The 18438-nt window shown below is 47.6% G+C and overlaps 1 protein-coding gene across 1 annotated transcript in view; it reads right to left on the bottom strand.

The window, feature by feature from the left end:
- CHAF1B (chromatin assembly factor 1 subunit B) overlaps positions 1-18438 on the bottom strand; it is a 216343-nt gene that overhangs the window by 107414 nt on the left and 90491 nt on the right. The window contains exon 5 of the mRNA XM_069202533.1: positions 6242-6345. Within this exon, the coding sequence (XP_069058634.1) occupies positions 6242-6345 (104 nt within the window). The remainder of the gene's footprint in view (positions 1-6241; positions 6346-18438) is intronic.

The following is an 18438-nucleotide window of genomic DNA, read 5'->3' as shown; positions in this document are numbered from 1 at the left end:
GATCCTTTATTAAAAAGGTTGCTGTTTTTAGTTATAAAGTCCAATATTCCAACCTGACCATACCAACTATGTATGGCAACAAATTGATCACCAAGTTAGAAGATCCAAGACTGGATATTAATTAAAAACTCTGGTTGAAGCAGAGGAGAAGAGATACCTGTGGAAATACCTGTTATGTACTGTCCAGAGGCCTAGTGGAAAAGAAAAATTACAAAAGTAGCCTTATTGCTCAACAGCACTACAAAAATGTTCGGAAAAGTATGAGAAGGCTCCACAGTATGCTGGATGACACTGTAGACAGGCCTACGGACAATGGGATTCCCTTCACAGCGGTCAGAATTATCTTAGATCCCTAACCCAACCAATGTGTCCATTAAAGAAATAGCTTGAGCCCCAGCAGATGCCTAATGAGTTAGTCAGACTAGGGAATGGGAGGGAATAAGAGTATATGGGTGTCCATGTGACCCTGATGGCAAAGGAGGAGATAGTATTTTTCTGTATCATATTCCCAAAGGCCTATTTGTGTTGACAACTAAATAATCAAATAAAGCAGTTAACACAAACTGTTTTACTAGGTCAAGGTGCCAAAAGCCAACATGTACACTACATGGTCTTAATCACATCTGTTTTGCCTCCCTCCTCGAGGATTACGGATACTCGGAGCTCAGTTATCTAGGGAGTCTAATAAAAGTATCAAGATAAAGTCTTCTGCGATCCACGGCCTATTCAACGTGAGGGCAAGGTCTTCAACCCTTCCATAAACCAACACAATCCTACTGTGATCCAAAAAGCTATTGCCATTAAACAGGTAGTGGGGTGATTTAGTGCTTTATCATTGGAAAAACAATATTTCAATTATTTCCAAAATTATGAAATTCGTGTATTCGAATACCTTAAAAAAAGAGCCTAACTTGGCTTGAGACAGTAGGTTGCTCGGGGGGGGGGGGTCACTCTAGCCTAGGTTGGGTCCCCCTGCGTGGAGCCGTGAGGCAGACTCAAAGTAAGCCAAGAGAGGACAGCACTCAGTGGCAGCCCTGAAAAATTGGATTGTGTAGACTACTTTGGAGGCCACTCAGTGAAGGGTGGGACCGGCCACCTCTGGTATTGGGTGAGTGCAAGCAGCCAAAAGTCCAGCAGCCTGAAGATGGCGCAACCATAATCTGCCAGGAGGCTCCAGCCAGAGGATACAGCCCAGAACAGTGGATTTGGGTGTGGGGCACCTGTGACAGTCGATGTTAACACAGCAACACTGGCAGCTATTAAAAAAAAAAAAAAAACGGCGCTTCAGCTGAAAATTGATACAGCAGTATATAAACGTCCTGAGGGTTGACCACAGACGGCTGGCAGACAGGGTGGTGGAAAGAGTCCTCTCTCGTCTGGGTTGGACCCACCGCATTGGAGGGTGCTGTCTGAGAATGAACACTGGAAAGGGTGTGGCCACTCAGAATGATGCCGAAGGAAAATTATGCTGTAGATGTGCAACTGGTGGGAATCCCGAAGAAAGTTGTGGGCCCCAGTATGGAACTGTTCCTTAAGGAGCGGCTATCCTCCGTAGTGCTGTGAGAGGGGAGGGCAGCAAAATTGTTTACTTTGCAACACGCTCACAAGGTTCCTGGACAACCGCCGCTCGGGACCCCTCAGGCAGCGGTGACCAGATTGCTCAATTTTCACATCGGACATGTAATTTTGCAAGAAGCTCAGATGCATAGTCCCTACAGCCTGGTTTTGGGGGATGGAGTGAATATCTGTCCAGATTATAGTGCGATGGTGCAGCGCCAACGTGAAATGTTTCAGTGGCTTAAAAAAAAAAAAAACACACTAAAACAAGCACCTGAGGCAGCTTAAACCATGTTATGCCCTGTTTTTACAAGCTAAACTTCAGATAATTGTTAATGCTGAATCACATTTTTTGCCCCAGTGGCGGAAGTCTGGGACAGGTTGGAGAAACAGCCAGTCAGGTTGCCAACTGGGTAACGGTCTGGATGCCAGGAGAACAGGGACATAAAAGCAGAGCTGGAGAGCGAAAAGATGTCCTCAAACTGCCCCCACTATGTACCAGGCTAAATCAAGGGGGTAAAAGTTGTGGCAGATATTCAACAGCGACGGATGCCAAAAGATGGGCAGGCAGAGGGGGATATCTGAACAGGGAGATCGAGAGGAACGTTTTACCTTTTCCACCAAGGGCCAACATCCCAGAACAGAACATCCCATTTTGAGGCCCGAACAGGTTTTTCAAGATGTGGACGCAGGGACACGAGAGCTGTTATGGGATGGGAGCTCCCCAAAGATAGCCTTTTATGCCCTGTCTCAGAAGGCCCATGACGAGGGACTGGCTCTCGCAAATGTACGGTTATACTATTGGGAGATCCAGTTATGGATGGTTTATGAATGGGTCTTCACATCACAGAAGGACACCTCCTGGGCAGCAAAAAAGAGGGCCATTGACCAGACAGGCTACCCTAGTAGCCTTTACGGAGAGGGACAGAAGATTCCTCTGTCAAATCTGCAACGCTGTCGGAGGCGGCAGAGGGTGACTGCCGTTCCAAGCTTGAGAGTGAAGCTTTTGCTAGTGACACCATTCTGGGACACAGGCACAGTAAAGGGGCTGCAAACGATTCAGAGCTAAAGGACGTGGGACCACTTAAGCATAGCTAAAATTGGGGATGTTTGGAGGGGCAGGGAGATACCATTCCCAGAGCTGCAGGAACCATTCAACCTAGAGGGAGTCAGTTTCTTCACTATATGCAGCCGAAACAGATGATTAAACATGTAGATAGACTGTGACATTGTGGAAGAAACTACTCAAGGAGAGTCTTGAGTGTCCCCATGCACAAGCATGCTTTGCTGCAGATCTATGCCACACTGCATGACCACAGCCTCCCCTAGCTTGTGGAGTTATGCTATAAATGGAAACAACCCAAGGAACGTTAGGGGAGAGGACTGCAGCTACCCATGGAAGCAGCCATTCAGGCGGGCTTCAGGCTGGTGCAATTAAAGATTCTACAGAGGGCATACTTCACCAGAACAAGGCTACTGGCGATGGGTATTGACCATCCTCCACAGTAAGAACTCGCAGTTTCCTGTTTTTCCTTAGGGTTGGTGCCCAGCCCTTTGACTCTTGCTTTTTATTTCTCCATTGTGCTTTCTTTCTGCCACTATTTTCTGTTAGTGGAATTTATCTCCTCTTGTCCAGTTCACAAAGTCCCCTTATTACAGTGCAGGTGCAATGTTTGCTTTCATTATCTTTTACTGTGACCTATTGTAAAGAAATGGCTCCCTGTTGCAGTTACCCCCCACTTTTTGCCTGATGCTGACTTGACTGAGAAGTGTGCTGGGACCCTGCTAACCAGGCCCCAGCACCAGTGTTCTTTCACCTAAAATGTACCATTGTTTCCACAATTGGCACAACCCTGGCACCCAGGTAAGTCCCTTGTAACTGGTACCCCCCTAGTACCAAGGGCCCTGATGCCAGGGAAGGTCTCTAAGGGCTGCAGCATGTCTTATGCCACCCTAGGGACCCCTCACTCAGCACAGACACACTGCTTACCAGCTTACCACCCTCAGGGTGACATGCCAACCTCACACTGCCTACGGCATAGGTAAGTCACCCCTCTAACAGGCCTTACAGCCCTAAGGCAGGGTGCACTATACCACAGGTGAGGGCATAGGTGCATGAGCACTATGCCCCTACAGTGTCTAAGCAAAACCTTAGACATTGTAAGTGCAGGGTAGCCATAAGAGTATATGGTCTGGGAGTCTGTCAAAAACGAACTCCACAGCTCCATAATGGCTACACTGAATACTGGGAAGTTTGGTATCAAACTTCTCAGAATAATAAACCCACACTGATGCCAGTGTTGGATTTATTAAAAAATGCACACAGAGGGCATCTTAGAGAGCCCCCTGTATTTTACCCAATTGTTCAGTGCAGGACTGACTGGTCTGTGACAGCCTGCTGCTGAGAGATGAGTTTGACCCCATGCGGTGAGAGCCTTTGTGCTCTGAGGACAGAAACAACGCCTGCTCTGGGTGGAGGTGCTTCACACCTCCCCCCCTGCAGGAACTGTAACACCTAGCAGTGAGCTTCAAAGGCTCAGGCTTTGTGTTACAATGCCCCAGGGCACTCCAGCTAGTGGAGATGCCCGCCCCCTGGACACAGCCCCCACTTTTGGTGGCAAGTCCAGGAGAGATAATGAGAAAAACAAGGAGGAGTCACTGGCCAGTCAGGACAGCCCCTAAGGTGTCCTGAGCTGAGGTGACTTTTAGAAATCCTCCATCTTGCAGATGGAGGATTCCCCAATAGGATTAGGGATATATCCCCCCCCCCTCCCCTCAGGTAGGAGGCACAAAGAGGGTGTACCCACCCTCAGGGCTAGTAGCCATTGGCTACTAACCCCCCAGACCTAAACACGCCCTTAAATTTAGTATTTAAGGGCTCCCCTGAACCTAAGAATGTAGATTCCTGCAACTTAACGAAGAAGAGGACTGCTGAGCTGAAAAACCCTGCAGAGAAGAAGAAGACACCAACTGCTTTGGCCCCAGCGCTACCGGCCTGTCTCCCTCCTTCAGAAGAAACCTGCTCCAGCGACGCTTTCCCCAGGACCAGCGACCTCTGAATCCTCAGAGGACTGCCCTGCTTCCAAAAGACCAAGAAACTCCAGAGGACAGCGGCCCTGTTCCACAAAGACTGCAACTTTGTTTCAGAGGAGCAGATTTAAAGACCCCTGCAATCCCCGCAAGAAGCGTGAGACTTGCAACACTGCACCCGGCGACCCCGACTCGACTGGTGAAGAAAACGCTACAGGGAGGACCCTTCGGCGACTCCAAGACTGAGTAACCAAAGTTGTCCCCCCTGAGCCCCCACAGAGACGCCTGCAGAGGGAATCCCGAGGCTCCCCCTGACCGCGACTGCCCGACTCTGAAATCCCGATGCCTGGAAAAGACCCTGCACCCGCAGCCCCCAGGACCGGAAGGATCACAACTCCAGTGCAGGAGTGACCCCCAGGAGGCCCTCTCCCTTGCCCAGGTGGTGGCTACCCCGAGGAGCCCCCCCTTGCCTGCCTGCACCGCTGAAGAGACCCCTTGGTCTCATTGAAAACCCGACGCGTATTTGCACACTGCACCCGGCCGCCCCCGCGCTGCTGAGGGTGTACTTTGTGCTGACTTGTGTCCCCCCCGGTGCCCTACAAAACCCCCCTGGTCTGCCCTCCGAAGACGCGGGTACTTACCTGCTGGCAGACTGGAACCGGGGCACCCCCTTCTCCATTGAAGCCTATGTGTTTTGGGCACCACTTTGAACTTTGCACCTGACCGTCCCTGAGCTGCTGGTGTGGTAACTTTGGGGTTGCTCTGAACGGCTACCTTGGACCCCAATTGAACCCCGTAGGTGGTTTACTTACCTGCAAGAACTAACAATAACTTACCTTCCCCCAGGAACTGTGAAAATTGCACTGTGTCCACTTTTGAAATAGCTATATGAGTTTTATGTAAAAAGTATATGCTATTGTGATTATTCAAAGTTCCTAGAGTACTTACCTGCAATACCTTTCAAATGAGATATTACATGTAGAATTTGAACTTGTGGTTCTTAAAATAAACTAAGAAAATATATGTTTCTATACAAAAACCTATTGGCTGGAATTGTCTGAGTGTGTGTTCCTCATTTATTGCCTGTGTGTATGTACAACAAATGCTTAACACTACTCCTTTGATAAGCCTACTGCTCTGCCACACTACCACAAAATAGAGCATTAGTATTCTCTTTTTGCCACTATCTTACCTCTAAGGGGAACCCTTGGACTCTGTGCATACTATTCCTTACTTTGAAATAATGCATACAGAGCCAGCTTCCTACACCTATATCATCTTTGCACTTTACTGTACACTATACGGCTACCAAGGTATCTATAATCCAGACCACCAGCACTGGGTGCAAATTCTATTCCTAGTTAGGTTCTAGCCAAAGTGCCCTTCTTGCCTCTGTAAAACATGGGAAAAACTTTGAACCGCAGCCTGATGCCTAAGTTATTTCAAAGAAACATCAGCTCAGAAACGAAGTCCACAAACAGTTTTAACAAAAGGAAGCACCCAAACGTCTTTCCCTGTACAATGCACTGGAAAGTTTAACAAAAAAAGTTCCAAAAAATACCTGGTACGATTAACTAACTTTACAGCACAACACGTAGAAATGACATTTCGAAGCACCTAAATAACAAGTAATGAAAAAAAAAAAAAGAATTACCTTTATTAACATCCCACATGATGGCAGTGTTGTCAACCGAAGCCGATGCCATATAGTTCCCATCCAATGTCCAACAGATATCATATACATCTTCCAAGTGTCCTCTGCAAATAAAAATACTTTAGTTGAAAGCATTTGCAATACTAATCTGTTGAAGAAATTACATTTAGAAGAGTCTACTCAACTCAGGAGCTTTTCTTAACCGTATAAATAACCCTACTCAAAAGTTTCAATTAAGATATCCATGTAACAGAAAACTATGCATACTTATTTTGTTACTGTGTTTTTATAAAGAGGTCTTGTGGAAGATTAACCACTGCTCAATCTAGAAGAGACTTGCAGAAGGTAAGAGATTTGAGGAAAAAATACGAAGAAGCAAAAGAGACAAACTCATCACCTTAGAAATCTAAGCTTTTGCAGTTACCAAGTATGTAGTTCGTACAAAATAATGAAAAACTGATGATATTGCAGTAAGTTTAATTAAGGTGACGAATGCAAAACCCAGATCATTTAATCACCAACAGGGCTACACTAGAATGAAAAACAGGACTGAGTCTACAAGCCTCACGGCTTCTGGAGAAAGACCAATCAGTTCTATCACAGAAAAACTGAAATTTGACAAAAAGGAAATACATTTTTCTTGACTGGTTTACTGCAAATTCTTCCCCATTTCTCCATGAGATTACACCATTTACTGGTAGTGAAAAGTCTAGCTCACAGTTCTGTGCGACTTTGCATCCCACATACAAATAAATCAATCACATTCTGTACTGTCTATACACCTCACTAATAGGCAGTGAACAGAGGATAGGGTCTCAAGAGATGTTTGGTTAAGGGAGAGCACGTAGCAAGTGTGTCCAAATTTCCAAAAACGTAACCCCATACTACTCCACACCACAACTATTTTATTCCCAACAGGTGCCACAGAAATACAAGAAAAAACAGGAGGGTGGGCCAGTTTTCAATTCAAAACCAGTGCTGTTTTGTAATGATATTCAGGTACCCCTTTCTGCACAGCAAAAGACACTCAATGCATTCTGGGTGGTCCGACTGCACTCTTTTTCGAGCTCCACAGCCACATCAAGGCTGGAGGGCGCTCAGCTGAAATTGCTTCATTTGACCTATGTGGGACATATTGTGATCAGGTATGAACAATGCAGTGAAAGCGGCAGGCTTAATGTCAAATCAACAATATTAGTAGATGAAGCTTTAACTGTGTATGCAGAGAAAGCCAACATTCCCATAAAAAATTTGCATGTCTGCCAAAATAATGTCCTCTGTCTGGCACAAAGAGTCTGCCAGCACAACTCCAGAATCTCACTCATGTGACCTCGGCTAAAGGGTCAAAATGGTAGGACGGTGTATCGGTAGTCTTCGTGACCAACAAACCTTCTGATGCTTTTTTGCAATGGGAATATGAACGTTGGCATGGTGCATATCGAAGCAGAGCCACTCTTCCCTGGCAAATCTGGGGGGATATTTGGGGTAAGGTCAACATCCTGAACTTTTCCTTTCAAATACAGTTGTTTGCAAGCTTGAGATAGAGAATGGGTCTGAACCTTGTTTGTTCTTTTTTGGCACAAGGACGTACTGGAGTAAATGCCTTTTCCCCACTGGATGATGAGAACAGGTTCCACCATCTTCTTTTCCAACAGGATGGTGACTTCCGCCTTTAGAAGGTTGAGAAGAGAAGTTGATGACCTTGGCGGAATAGACAGTGGTGGGGCAAAACATCTGAGACAATACCCATTCTGCACAATGTCCAAAACCCAGGCGTTTGTTGCAATGTGTTGCCAATCTGTCAGGTAATCTGTGATACTGATATCTTCCAGGCAGCCAATGAGGGGGATGAACCCTCAGAGGGAAAGCAACGTTGGAAAGATCAGATGCATCTGCATTGATTTTTCAAGACCTTCAGCTTTTAAAGTGTCTACCTCAATCGTCATCTTTTTCCATTTCATCAGCAGCATGAGAGCCGAACTGTGTGGATCCCAAAAATGGCAAGTTATGAATACATTGATGTAGGAAGTTGGCTCTGTCTGTGCTATTTCAAAGTAAGGAATAGCATGCACAGAGTCCAAGGGTTCCCCTTAGAGGTAAAATAGTGGTAAAAATAGATAATACTAATGCTCTATTTTGTGGTAGTGTGGTAGAGCAGTAGGCTTATCCAAGGAGTAGTGTTAAGCATTTGTTGTACATACACATAGACAATAAATGAGGTACACACACTCAGAGACAAATCCAGCCAATAGGTTTTTGTATAGAAAAATATCTTTTCTTAGTTTATTTTAAGAACCACAGGTTCAAATTCTACATGTAATATCTCATTTGAAAGGTATTGCAGGTAAGTACTTTAGGAACTTTAAATCATAAAAATTGCATGTATACTTTTCAAGTTATTGACAAATAGCTGTTTTAAAAGTGGACACAGTGCAATTTTCACAGTTCCTAGGGGAGGTAAGTTTTGGGTTAGTTTTACCAGGTAAGTAAGACACTTACAGGGTTCAGTTCTTGGTCCAAGGTAGCCCACCGTTGGGGGTTCAGAGCAACCCCAAAGTCACCACACCAGCAGCTCAGGGCCGGTCAGGTGCAGAGTTCAAAGTGGTGCCCAAAACACATAGGCTAGAATGGAGAGGAGGGGGTGCCCCGGTTCCGGTCTGCTTGCAGGTAAGTACCCGCGTCTTCGGAGGGCAGACCAGAGGGGTTTTGTAGGGCACCGGGGGGGACACAAGCCCACACAGAAATTTCACCCTCAGCAGCGCGGGGGCGGCTGGGTGCAGTGTAGAAACAAGCGTCGGGTTCGCAATGTTAGTCTATGAGAGATCTCGGGATCTCTTCAGCGCTGCAGGCAGGCAAGGGGGGGTTCCTCGGGGAAACCTCCACTTGGGCAAGGGAGAGGGACTCCTGGGGGTCACTTCTCCAGTGAAAGTCCGGTCCTTCAGGTCCTGGGGGCTGCGGGTGCAGGGTCTCTCCCAGGTGTCGGGACTTTGGATTCAAAGAGTCGCGGTCAGGGGAAGCCTCGGGATTCCCTCTGCAGGCGGCGCTGTGGGGGCTCAGGGGGGACAGGTTTTGGTACTCACAGTATCAGAGTAGTCCTGGGGTCCCTCCTGAGGTGTTGGATCTCCACCAGCCGAGTCGGGGTCGCCGGGTGCAGTGTTGCAAGTCTCACGCTTCTTGCGGGGAGCTTGCAGGGTTCTTTCAAAGCTGCTGGAAACAAAGTTGCAGCCTTTCTTGGAGCAGGTCCGCTGTCCTCGGGAGTTTCTTGTCTTTTCGAAGCAGGGGCAGTCCTCAGAGGATGTCGAGGTCGCTGGTCCCTTTGGAAGGCGTCGCTGGAGCAGGATCTTTGGAAGGCAGGAGACAGGCCGGTGAGTTTCTGGAGCCAAGGCAGTAGTCGTCTTCTGGTCTTCCTCTGCAGGGGTTTTCAGCTAGGCAGTCCTTCTTCTTGTAGTTGCAGGAATCTAATTTTCTAGGGTTCAGGGTAGCCCTTAAATACTAAATTTAAGGGCGTGTTTAGGTCTGGGGGGTTAGTAGCCAATGGCTACTAGTCCTGAGGGTGGGTACACCCTCTTTGTGCCTCCTCCCAAGGGGAGGGGGTCACAATCCTAACCCTATTGGGGGAATCCTCCATCTGCAAGATGGAGGATTTCTAAAAGTTAGAGTCACTTCAGCTCAGGACACCTTAGGGGCTGTCCTGACTGGCCAGTGACGACTCCTTGTTTTTCTCATTATTTTCTCCGGCCTTGCCGCCAAAAGTGGGGCCTGGCCGGAGGGGGCGGGCAACTCCACTAGCTGGAGTGTCCTGCTGGGTTGGCACAAAGGAGGTGAGCCTTTGAGGCTCACCGCCAGGTGTGACAATTCCTGCCTGGGGGAGGTGTTAGCATCTCCACCCAGTGCAGGCTTTGTTACTGGCCTCAGAGTGACAAAGGCACTCTCCCCATGGGGCCAGCAACATGTCTCGGTTTGTGGCAGGCTGCTAAAACTAGTCAGCCTACACAGATAGTCGGTTAAGTTTCAGGGGGCACCTCTAAGGTGCCCTCTGGGGTGTATTTTACAATAAAATGTACACTGGCATCAGTGTGCATTTATTGTGCTGAGAAGTTTGATACCAAACTTCCCAGTTTTCAGTGTAGCCATTATGGTGCTGTGGAGTTCGTGTTTGACAAACTCCCAGACCATATACTCTTATGGCTACCCTGCACTTACAATGTCTAAGGTTTTGTTTAGACACTGTAGGGGTACCATGCTCATGCACTGGTACCCTCACCTATGGTATAGTGCACCCTGCCTTAGGGCTGTAAGGCCTGCTAGAGGGGTGTCTTACCTATACTGCATAGGCAGTGAGAGGCTGGCATGGCACCCTGAGGGGAGTGCCATGTCGACTTACTCGTTTTGTCCTCACTAGCACACACAAGCTGGCAAGCAGTGTGTCTGTGCTGAGTGAGAGGTCTCCAGGGTGGCATAAGACATGCTGCAGCCCTTAGAGACCTTCCTTGGCATCAGGGCCCTGGGTACTAGAAGTACCAGTTACAAGGGACTTATCTGGATGCCAGGGTCTGCCAATTGTGGGTACAAAAGTACAGGTTAGGGAAAGAACACTGGTGCTGGGGCCTGGTTAGCAGGCCTCAGCACACTTTCAATTGTAAACATAGCATCAGCAAAGGCAAAAAGTCAGGGGGCAACCATGCCAAGGAGGCATTTCCTTACAATTGATGAGCGTCCAGTTTTAGTGATGTTAACTCAAGCCAAGCATCCCTTCTCAAGGTCACTCCAAGGCAGTAAGCACGTGCTGAGAGCAAGGATGACTGCTGCCGTACTAATGATTTAATTAGAGACCATAGTACATTCTTTGATGATCTCCAAAACATCCTCTCTGGAAGTAGTTTGCAAAATTAAGGACAGAGTCCCACAGGGCATTATCATATCTGCCCAAGAAGGTTGCTGCACTTGCCATGGTCATAGATGTAGCCACAGACTTAGACTTTGCAGCCTGTCTAATCCAACTTTCTACGCTCTTTATCAGAAAGATGTGGCATGGGGCATGCGGGCAGCCAGGATTACTAGAGTCAGGTGGTGGATCGGAACACAGAAACAAAGGATCTTGTACCAGAGGGTGATACTTTTTGTGGAGCCTGGAAGGCACAGAGTAAGCCACAGCTGGAGTAAGAAAAAACTTCCATGGCAGGTTCCAGAAGACCCAGCAGTAATGGAAGCAAAGGCCTCGAATATGTATGTTGATGGGAGCGTTTTAAATATTATAGAAGTGGATGGCATTGGAACAGCCATAGGAATGTTGAGGTTAGCTGCACCACGAACAAGAACTTCCTGAAACGTAGTTATACCGTCCACTGGTCAGGAACGAGGCTTGAGAAGAGCCGGATAGCGTGGGCAAATAGTCCCTGTGGACGTTGACATATCTCCATTATAGCACTGGCGAGATTGTGATCTTGACCGATGTGATCTGACAGGAGTGTCTCGATCTTGTAGATGAGCACCCAGATGTATGATGGCAATGCCAGGAATGGTGGCGCAATCTTGAGCGTGGTCTGGAAGCTGGAATGGTGCTAGGCCAATGCGACACTGGAGGATGTGGAGGGACTGGAGAAGCCAGTAGCACCAGAGGCAGACCTTGAGGTGGAGGGTAAAGAGGAGGTGCTGTAGTCGGTGGGGGAAGAGGTGCTCAGAGTAAGAGAAGGAAATGAACGGCGGAGCACCAGTGAAGGAGAAACATCTCTGAAATGCTGCTACTCCGAAGAACAATTCCTGATTTGAAGATTATTTCCTCCTTGAGGGACTCTGATGTCGAACTCTTGTCGAAACCAAGGCAGCAATGCTGATTGGCTCAGACATCGAGCTGTCACTTCTGCGTTTTTCACCACGTCTAGTCCATCAACGTCGATGCACTCCTTGATGGCATGCACAGAACTTCACCATTGTGCGGTGTCTTGACGTCGAGCCAGTCTGACGGCGAAAATGTCGATGCCGTACTTCCTCTAGGTGCCGATCTCCCTGGGAACGGGTCGAGAGAAGAGCTCAAGTGGAAGACTGAACTTCCCCTCGCTTAGTGGTCCCACTGGCTGCTTGCTTGCCTTCTCTCTCTGCTCTCCCTTGAAGGCAATTGTTATTTTACTAAATATTCATGCATTTGAGTGCATGTCTCCTTGGTCTATTTCCCTTTTGTATCAACAAGATGAAAAACTTTGGCCACTGCAGCCTAATCCTTTAGGCTGCATAATGACTAAGTGACTATGCAGGCCTTCACGCAGAAAGGAACAACACTTAACAAGACATATTGGATAAAGTGTTCATTATGTACACACTTGCTACACTTTCTTGGGAGTGTCCAGTCCTTGTGTTTTCCAACTTAATACTTTAATCAGTCTCAGATTCCCATTCATTTCTACATGCCACTTAAAGTTATGTTCCCAACATAGTCAACATTATCAGTTGTGTTCTATAATAAGGAAGAACGACAAGCCACTGCTCACTGAACCTTATTTACTTGGAATACAAGCAAACCAGCCCCCTCCCTTCTACTCCAAAACAAATTGTCAATGTTTAACCCTACCCAACAATTCATGGGTGCAACTGAACTGCCAAAGCCATTGACAGCAATAACTACACAATATTCACAGCAAACCAGGGGTTAAAATTCAATAGAACATGTTAATTAGCAGTTTCAAATATCGGTCATATGGTACATACTTGTCATCCATCATGTGCACAGGCCAATGTACAACCCTCTTATAACACCCAGAAGCCAATTAATCTGGGATACCGTTCAAACAGTTGTCTTCTCCAAGCATATTTGCACCTCGCTTTGGTAGAGGTCAGCGATGCCAACATGTATATTTATGCAATGATACAAAGCGCCTGAGCAAGCAGGGAACTATTTCAGATGCCTTCATTCAGTTCCTCAGCAGATAAGACAGGCATTGGCAGTTCTTTATTCCAAGAGTCTATAAAGTCTGCTGCTATTTGAGGTGTTGTAAAGTAAGCCTTCCTTTTATATTAAATGCAAACCTCGAATGGGTAGAGCCTTGCGTATTTGAGGGCAACCTCCTTCAAGTGCCTTTTAATCCCAATAAATGACTAGTTTGCTTCTTGCAATACTAGGGTGAAGTCCGGGAGAAGATTTAACCCTCCACATTGCAACAGGTCCTTTGATTTCACCAGCTGAAGCAGCATAATGGATTTAATTGGTCTCTGCTGCTGTCCTGGCCAAGGCATGTACGCTCCTTACACTCTTAATGACCTGCATGAATACCTCTGTCGAACAGTCATTAGCATGGATTCTTCGAAAACCTCTATTCCCATTTCAGCCACTCCTATAATTCTGACATTATTCAAGACAAACGCATTTCGAAGTCCTCACCCCACTCCCCATCTTAAAAGCATCTACTGACCATACCCACGCTGGTCGTGGGAACATGGCAACACTGATGCGTTGATGACCTTGCATCCTCCTTGGAGTTAGAGAGTGGTGGGAAGGGACAGTTTACTACTTAGATGTCATATGATTTTTCCTTCAATTATGGAAAGACTGACCCACTGCAGGAAAAAGACCTTCCAGTCAGTCAGGGTGCAAAATCTTCTTGTGTTGGGGATTACTCACAAGGTAAGGAATCTGCAGTTGGAAGTATCCATCAGAATCAATAGACAGTAAAGACGACAACGAGACAGAGCGCCAAGCAAAGGCAATCTTAATGGCCTCTATACCTCCACCAGCAGATCGTGAAGTGGACAAGAGAGCAGAAAGTGGACATTAATATTACCAACTGCTTCCACACAGATTTCCCTACTCACAATCACCCCCACCACCACACCCTAGGATGAAGAATTCAGCTCAAAATGAGCCAGTGCTAGAAGATGGTCCCTTCTTTTGTTCCCTGTATGAAATAGCTACAAATGGATTCTTCACAACAAACATGTCAGCCAGACAAATTACCTATTACATTCTTTTTAAAAAAATATTTTTATTACATTTTTGCTTTGATTCTGCTTCCAACATTTACTAGTCTCATTTTACAGATATATTGCATCAATGGCGTTGCTGATACACAGTTTAACACACTAACTTAATTGAGGTCATTATCGCACATTAAATAAGGGGTACAGAAATGGTTCCTGAACAATCGCTCGCCTAAATAAAAATGTGAATACATTTCCTATACATCGGGCATATTCTTTTGAGGTGCTGGCGCCTATGTGTTGCGTGAGGGAAGGACTGATACAGTAGGGGATATGCGTGTTGAATGTGGGGTGTATAGCTCGCATTATGCTGTGGAAACGCATCTCTTCTATGGGCGATCGTGATGGGACACCCCTGGCTCGCACACAGGTGCAGGGAGGTGCCACCCGTTCCGATGATTCTCGCCTGAAAAGTCCCTAATAGGGCAGGATGGGGTGGGGAGCTGTCGAGGCTGACCGCTATTTACAGCTGTGTGTTTTAGTTCAGGGCGGTTTCTCATCGCTTTTAGCGTCTAGTCTATCTATCAGGATCTCCCACACCTCGCCGCCCGTCTGTCGTGGTCCCATTTTTGTGGTCCTTAGCACCATCAGTTCTGCGCTGGCCCATCTTAGTGTCGCGTTGTGCCAGGAGTTCAGGTCCGGGGCGGCGGCCGACTTCCAGTTCATTGCTATCAATCTCTTGTACATTACAAAAGCTAAATCAATAAACTTATGTAAGTGCTTGTGCTTTTTGTTTCTATGTCTCAGGCCTAGCAAGCAGGATTTAGGCTCTACTGTGAGTGCCAGGCGCGTCAATTCAGATACCTTTACCACTATTGCGCTCCACTTTTCTCGTATTAGGGGACAGTCCCATACCATGTGTAAAGAAATGGCTCCCTGTTGCAGTTACCCCCCACTTTTTGCCTGATACTGATGCTGACTTGACTGAGAAGTGTGCTGGGACCCTGCTAACCAGGCCCCAGCACCAGTGTTCCTTCACCTAAAATGTACCACTGTATCCACAATTGGCACACCCTGGCATTCAGATAAGTCCCTTGTAACGGGTACTTCTAGTACCAAGGGCCCTGATGCCAAGGAAGGTCTCTAAGGGCTGCAGCATGTCTTATGCCACCCTGGAGACCTCTCACTCAGCACAGACACACTGCTTGCCAGCTTGTGTGTGCTAGGGAGGACAAAACGAGTAAGTCGACATGGCACTCCCCTCAGGGTGCCATGCCAGCCTCTCACTGCCTATGCAGTATAGGTAAGACACCCCTCTAGCAGGCCTTACAGCCCTAAGGCAGGGTGCACTATATCATAGGTGAGGGTACCAGTGCATGAGCATGGTACCCCTACAGTGTCTAAACAAAACCTTAGACATTGTAAGTGCAGGGTAGCCATAGGAGTATATGGTCTGGGAGTCTGTCAAACACGAACTCCACAGCACCATAATGGCTACACTGAAAACTGGGAAGTTTGGTATCAAACTTCTCAGCACAATAAATGCACACTGATGCCAGTGTACATTTTATTGTAAAATACACCCCAGAGGGCACCTTAGAGGTGCCCCCTGAAACTTAACCGACTATCTGTGTAGGCTGACTAGTTTTAGCAGCCTGCCACAAACCGAGACATGTTGCTGGCCCCATGGGGAGAGTGCCTTTGTCACTCTGAGGCCAGTAACAAAGCCTGCACTGGGTGGAGATGCTAACACCTCCCCCAGGCAGGAATTGTCACACCTGGCGGTGAGCCTCAAAGGCTCACCTCCTTTGTGCCAACCCAGCAGGACACTCCAGCTAGTGGAGTTGCCCGCCCCCTCCGGCCAGGCCCCACTTTTGGCGGCAAGGCCGGAGAAAATAATGAGAAAAACAAGGAGGAGTCACTGGCCAGTCAGGACAGCCCCTAAGGTGTCCTGAGCTGAAGTGACTAACTTTTAGAAATCCTCCATCTTGCAGATGGAGGATTCCCACAATAGGGTTAGGATTGTGACCCCCCTCCCCTTGGGAGGAGGCACAAAGAGGGTGTACCCACCCTCAGGGCTAGTAGCCATTGGCTACTAACCCCCCAGACCTAAACACGCCCTTAAATTTAGTATTTAAGGGCTACCCTGAACCCTAGAAAATTAGATTCCTGCAACTACAAGAAGAAGGACTGCCTAGCTGAAAACCCCTGCAGCGGAAGACCAGAAGACGACAACTGCCTTGGCTCCAGAAACTCACCGGCCTGTCTCCTGCCTTCCAAAGATCCTGCTCCAGCGACGCCTTCCAAAGGGACCAGCGACCTCGACATCCTCTGAGGACTGCCCCTGCTTCGAAAAGACAAGAAACTCCCGAGGACAGCGGACCTGCTCCAAGGAAAGCTGCAACTTTGTTTCCAGCAGCTTTGAAAGAACCCTGCAAGCTCCCCGCAAGAAGCGTGAGACTTGCAACACTGCACCCGGCGACCCCGACTCGGCTGGTGGAGATCCGACACCTCAGGAGGGACCCCAGGACTACTCTGATACTGTGAGTACCAAAACCTGTCCCCCCTGAGCCCCCACAGCGCCGCCTGCAGAGGGAATCCCGAGGCTTCCCCTGACCGCGATTCTTTGAACCTAAAGTCCCGACGCCTGGGAGAGACCCTGCACCCGCAGCCCCCAGGACCTGAAGGACCGGACTTTCACTGGAGAAGTGACCCCCAGGAGTCCCTCTCCCTTGCCCAAGTGGAGGTTTCCCCGAGGAACCCCCCCCTTGCCTGCCTGCAGCGCTGAAGAGATCCCGAGATCTCTCATAGACTAACATTGCGAACCCGACGCTTGTTTCTACACTGCACCCGGCCGCCCCCGCGCCGCTGAGGGTGAAATTTCTGTGTGGGCTTGTGTCCCCCCCGGTGCCCTACAAAACCCCCCCTGGTCTGCCCTCCGAAGACGCGGGTACTTACCTGCAAGCAGACCGGAACCGGGGCACCCCCTTCTCTCCATTCTAGCCTATGTGTTTTGGGCACCACTTTGAACTCTGCACCTGACCGGCCCTGAGCTGCTGGTGTGGTGACTTTGGGGTTGCTCTGAACCCCCAACGGTGGGCTACCTTGGACCAAGAACTAAGCCCTGTAAGTGTCTTACTTACCTGGTTAACCTAACAAATACTTACCTCCCCTAGGAACTGTGAAAATTGCACTAAGTGTCCACTTTTAAAACCGCTATTTGTGAATAACTTGAAAAGTATACATGCAATTTTGATGATTTGAAGTTCCTAAAGTACTTACCTGCAATACCTTTCGAATGAGATATTACCTGTAGAATTTGAACCTGTGGTTCTTAAAATAAACTAAGAAAAGATATTTTTCTATACAAAAACCTATTGGCTGGATTTGTCTCTGAGTGTGTGTACCTCTTTTATTGTCTATGTGTATGTACAACAAATGCTTAACACTACTCCTTGGATAAGCCTACTGCTCGACCACACTACCACAAAATAGAGCATTAGTATTATCTCTTTTTGCCACTATCTTACCTCTAAGGGGAACCCTTGGACTCTGTGCATGCTATTCCTTACTTTGAAATAGCACATACAGAGCCAACTTCCTACACCATGTGATAGAAATGTGCCAGCGGGGCGCGACATCTTGGGCAAGCGGGCTCCGAGCTGGGGAAGATACTTTTAATCCTGGCTGGAGAGAGGTACGTTTGGTGTAGATAATTTAGTTGCGTATATCTGAACCTTGGGTTCCTCGATACTCCCTTAGTGTGTAAGAGGGCACAAGGCCATTCCTCTAGCGTGATCGGGAGCACCTCGTTCCACTTAGTTAATGCTTTCCCCAGGGCAGGTGCCGTCTCCTTATTAAGTACTTTGTACAGGTTCGACACTATTCGCAGTTGGCTGTCGTATTGCAGCATATGGTGTATGGCAGTGGAGGTCGCGGGTTCCTGTTCTCCTGACCCCCATGTCTTCTTTATGGTGTGGCATAGGGCATGATATGTCATAAATTGCCCTGGGCTTACTGCTGAGAGGTCGCGTATTTCTTCGAAGATCATTAATTTCCCTTCCTCAAAGCAATCCCCGACCTTCTCGATGCCCGCCTCTGCCCACCTATTACATTCTTAACACTTATTTTCTTTTTATACAGAATGACAGTACCAGTAATAAGAAATTGACCTCAATGTTTTTACTTCACTGCAGTGAAAAATGTCCTCACATTCAGATGCACTTCTTGCAACAGAAAATAACGTTTAAGAATCCTCATTGGAAGACATGACTGACAATGCTCATTTT

This window comes from Pleurodeles waltl, chromosome 8 (assembly GCF_031143425.1).
Source record: "Pleurodeles waltl isolate 20211129_DDA chromosome 8, aPleWal1.hap1.20221129, whole genome shotgun sequence".
Lineage (NCBI taxonomy): Eukaryota > Metazoa > Chordata > Amphibia > Caudata > Salamandridae > Pleurodeles > Pleurodeles waltl.
Note: the sequence above shows the minus strand (reverse complement) of the source record. Positions and strands in the feature narration are given on the sequence as shown.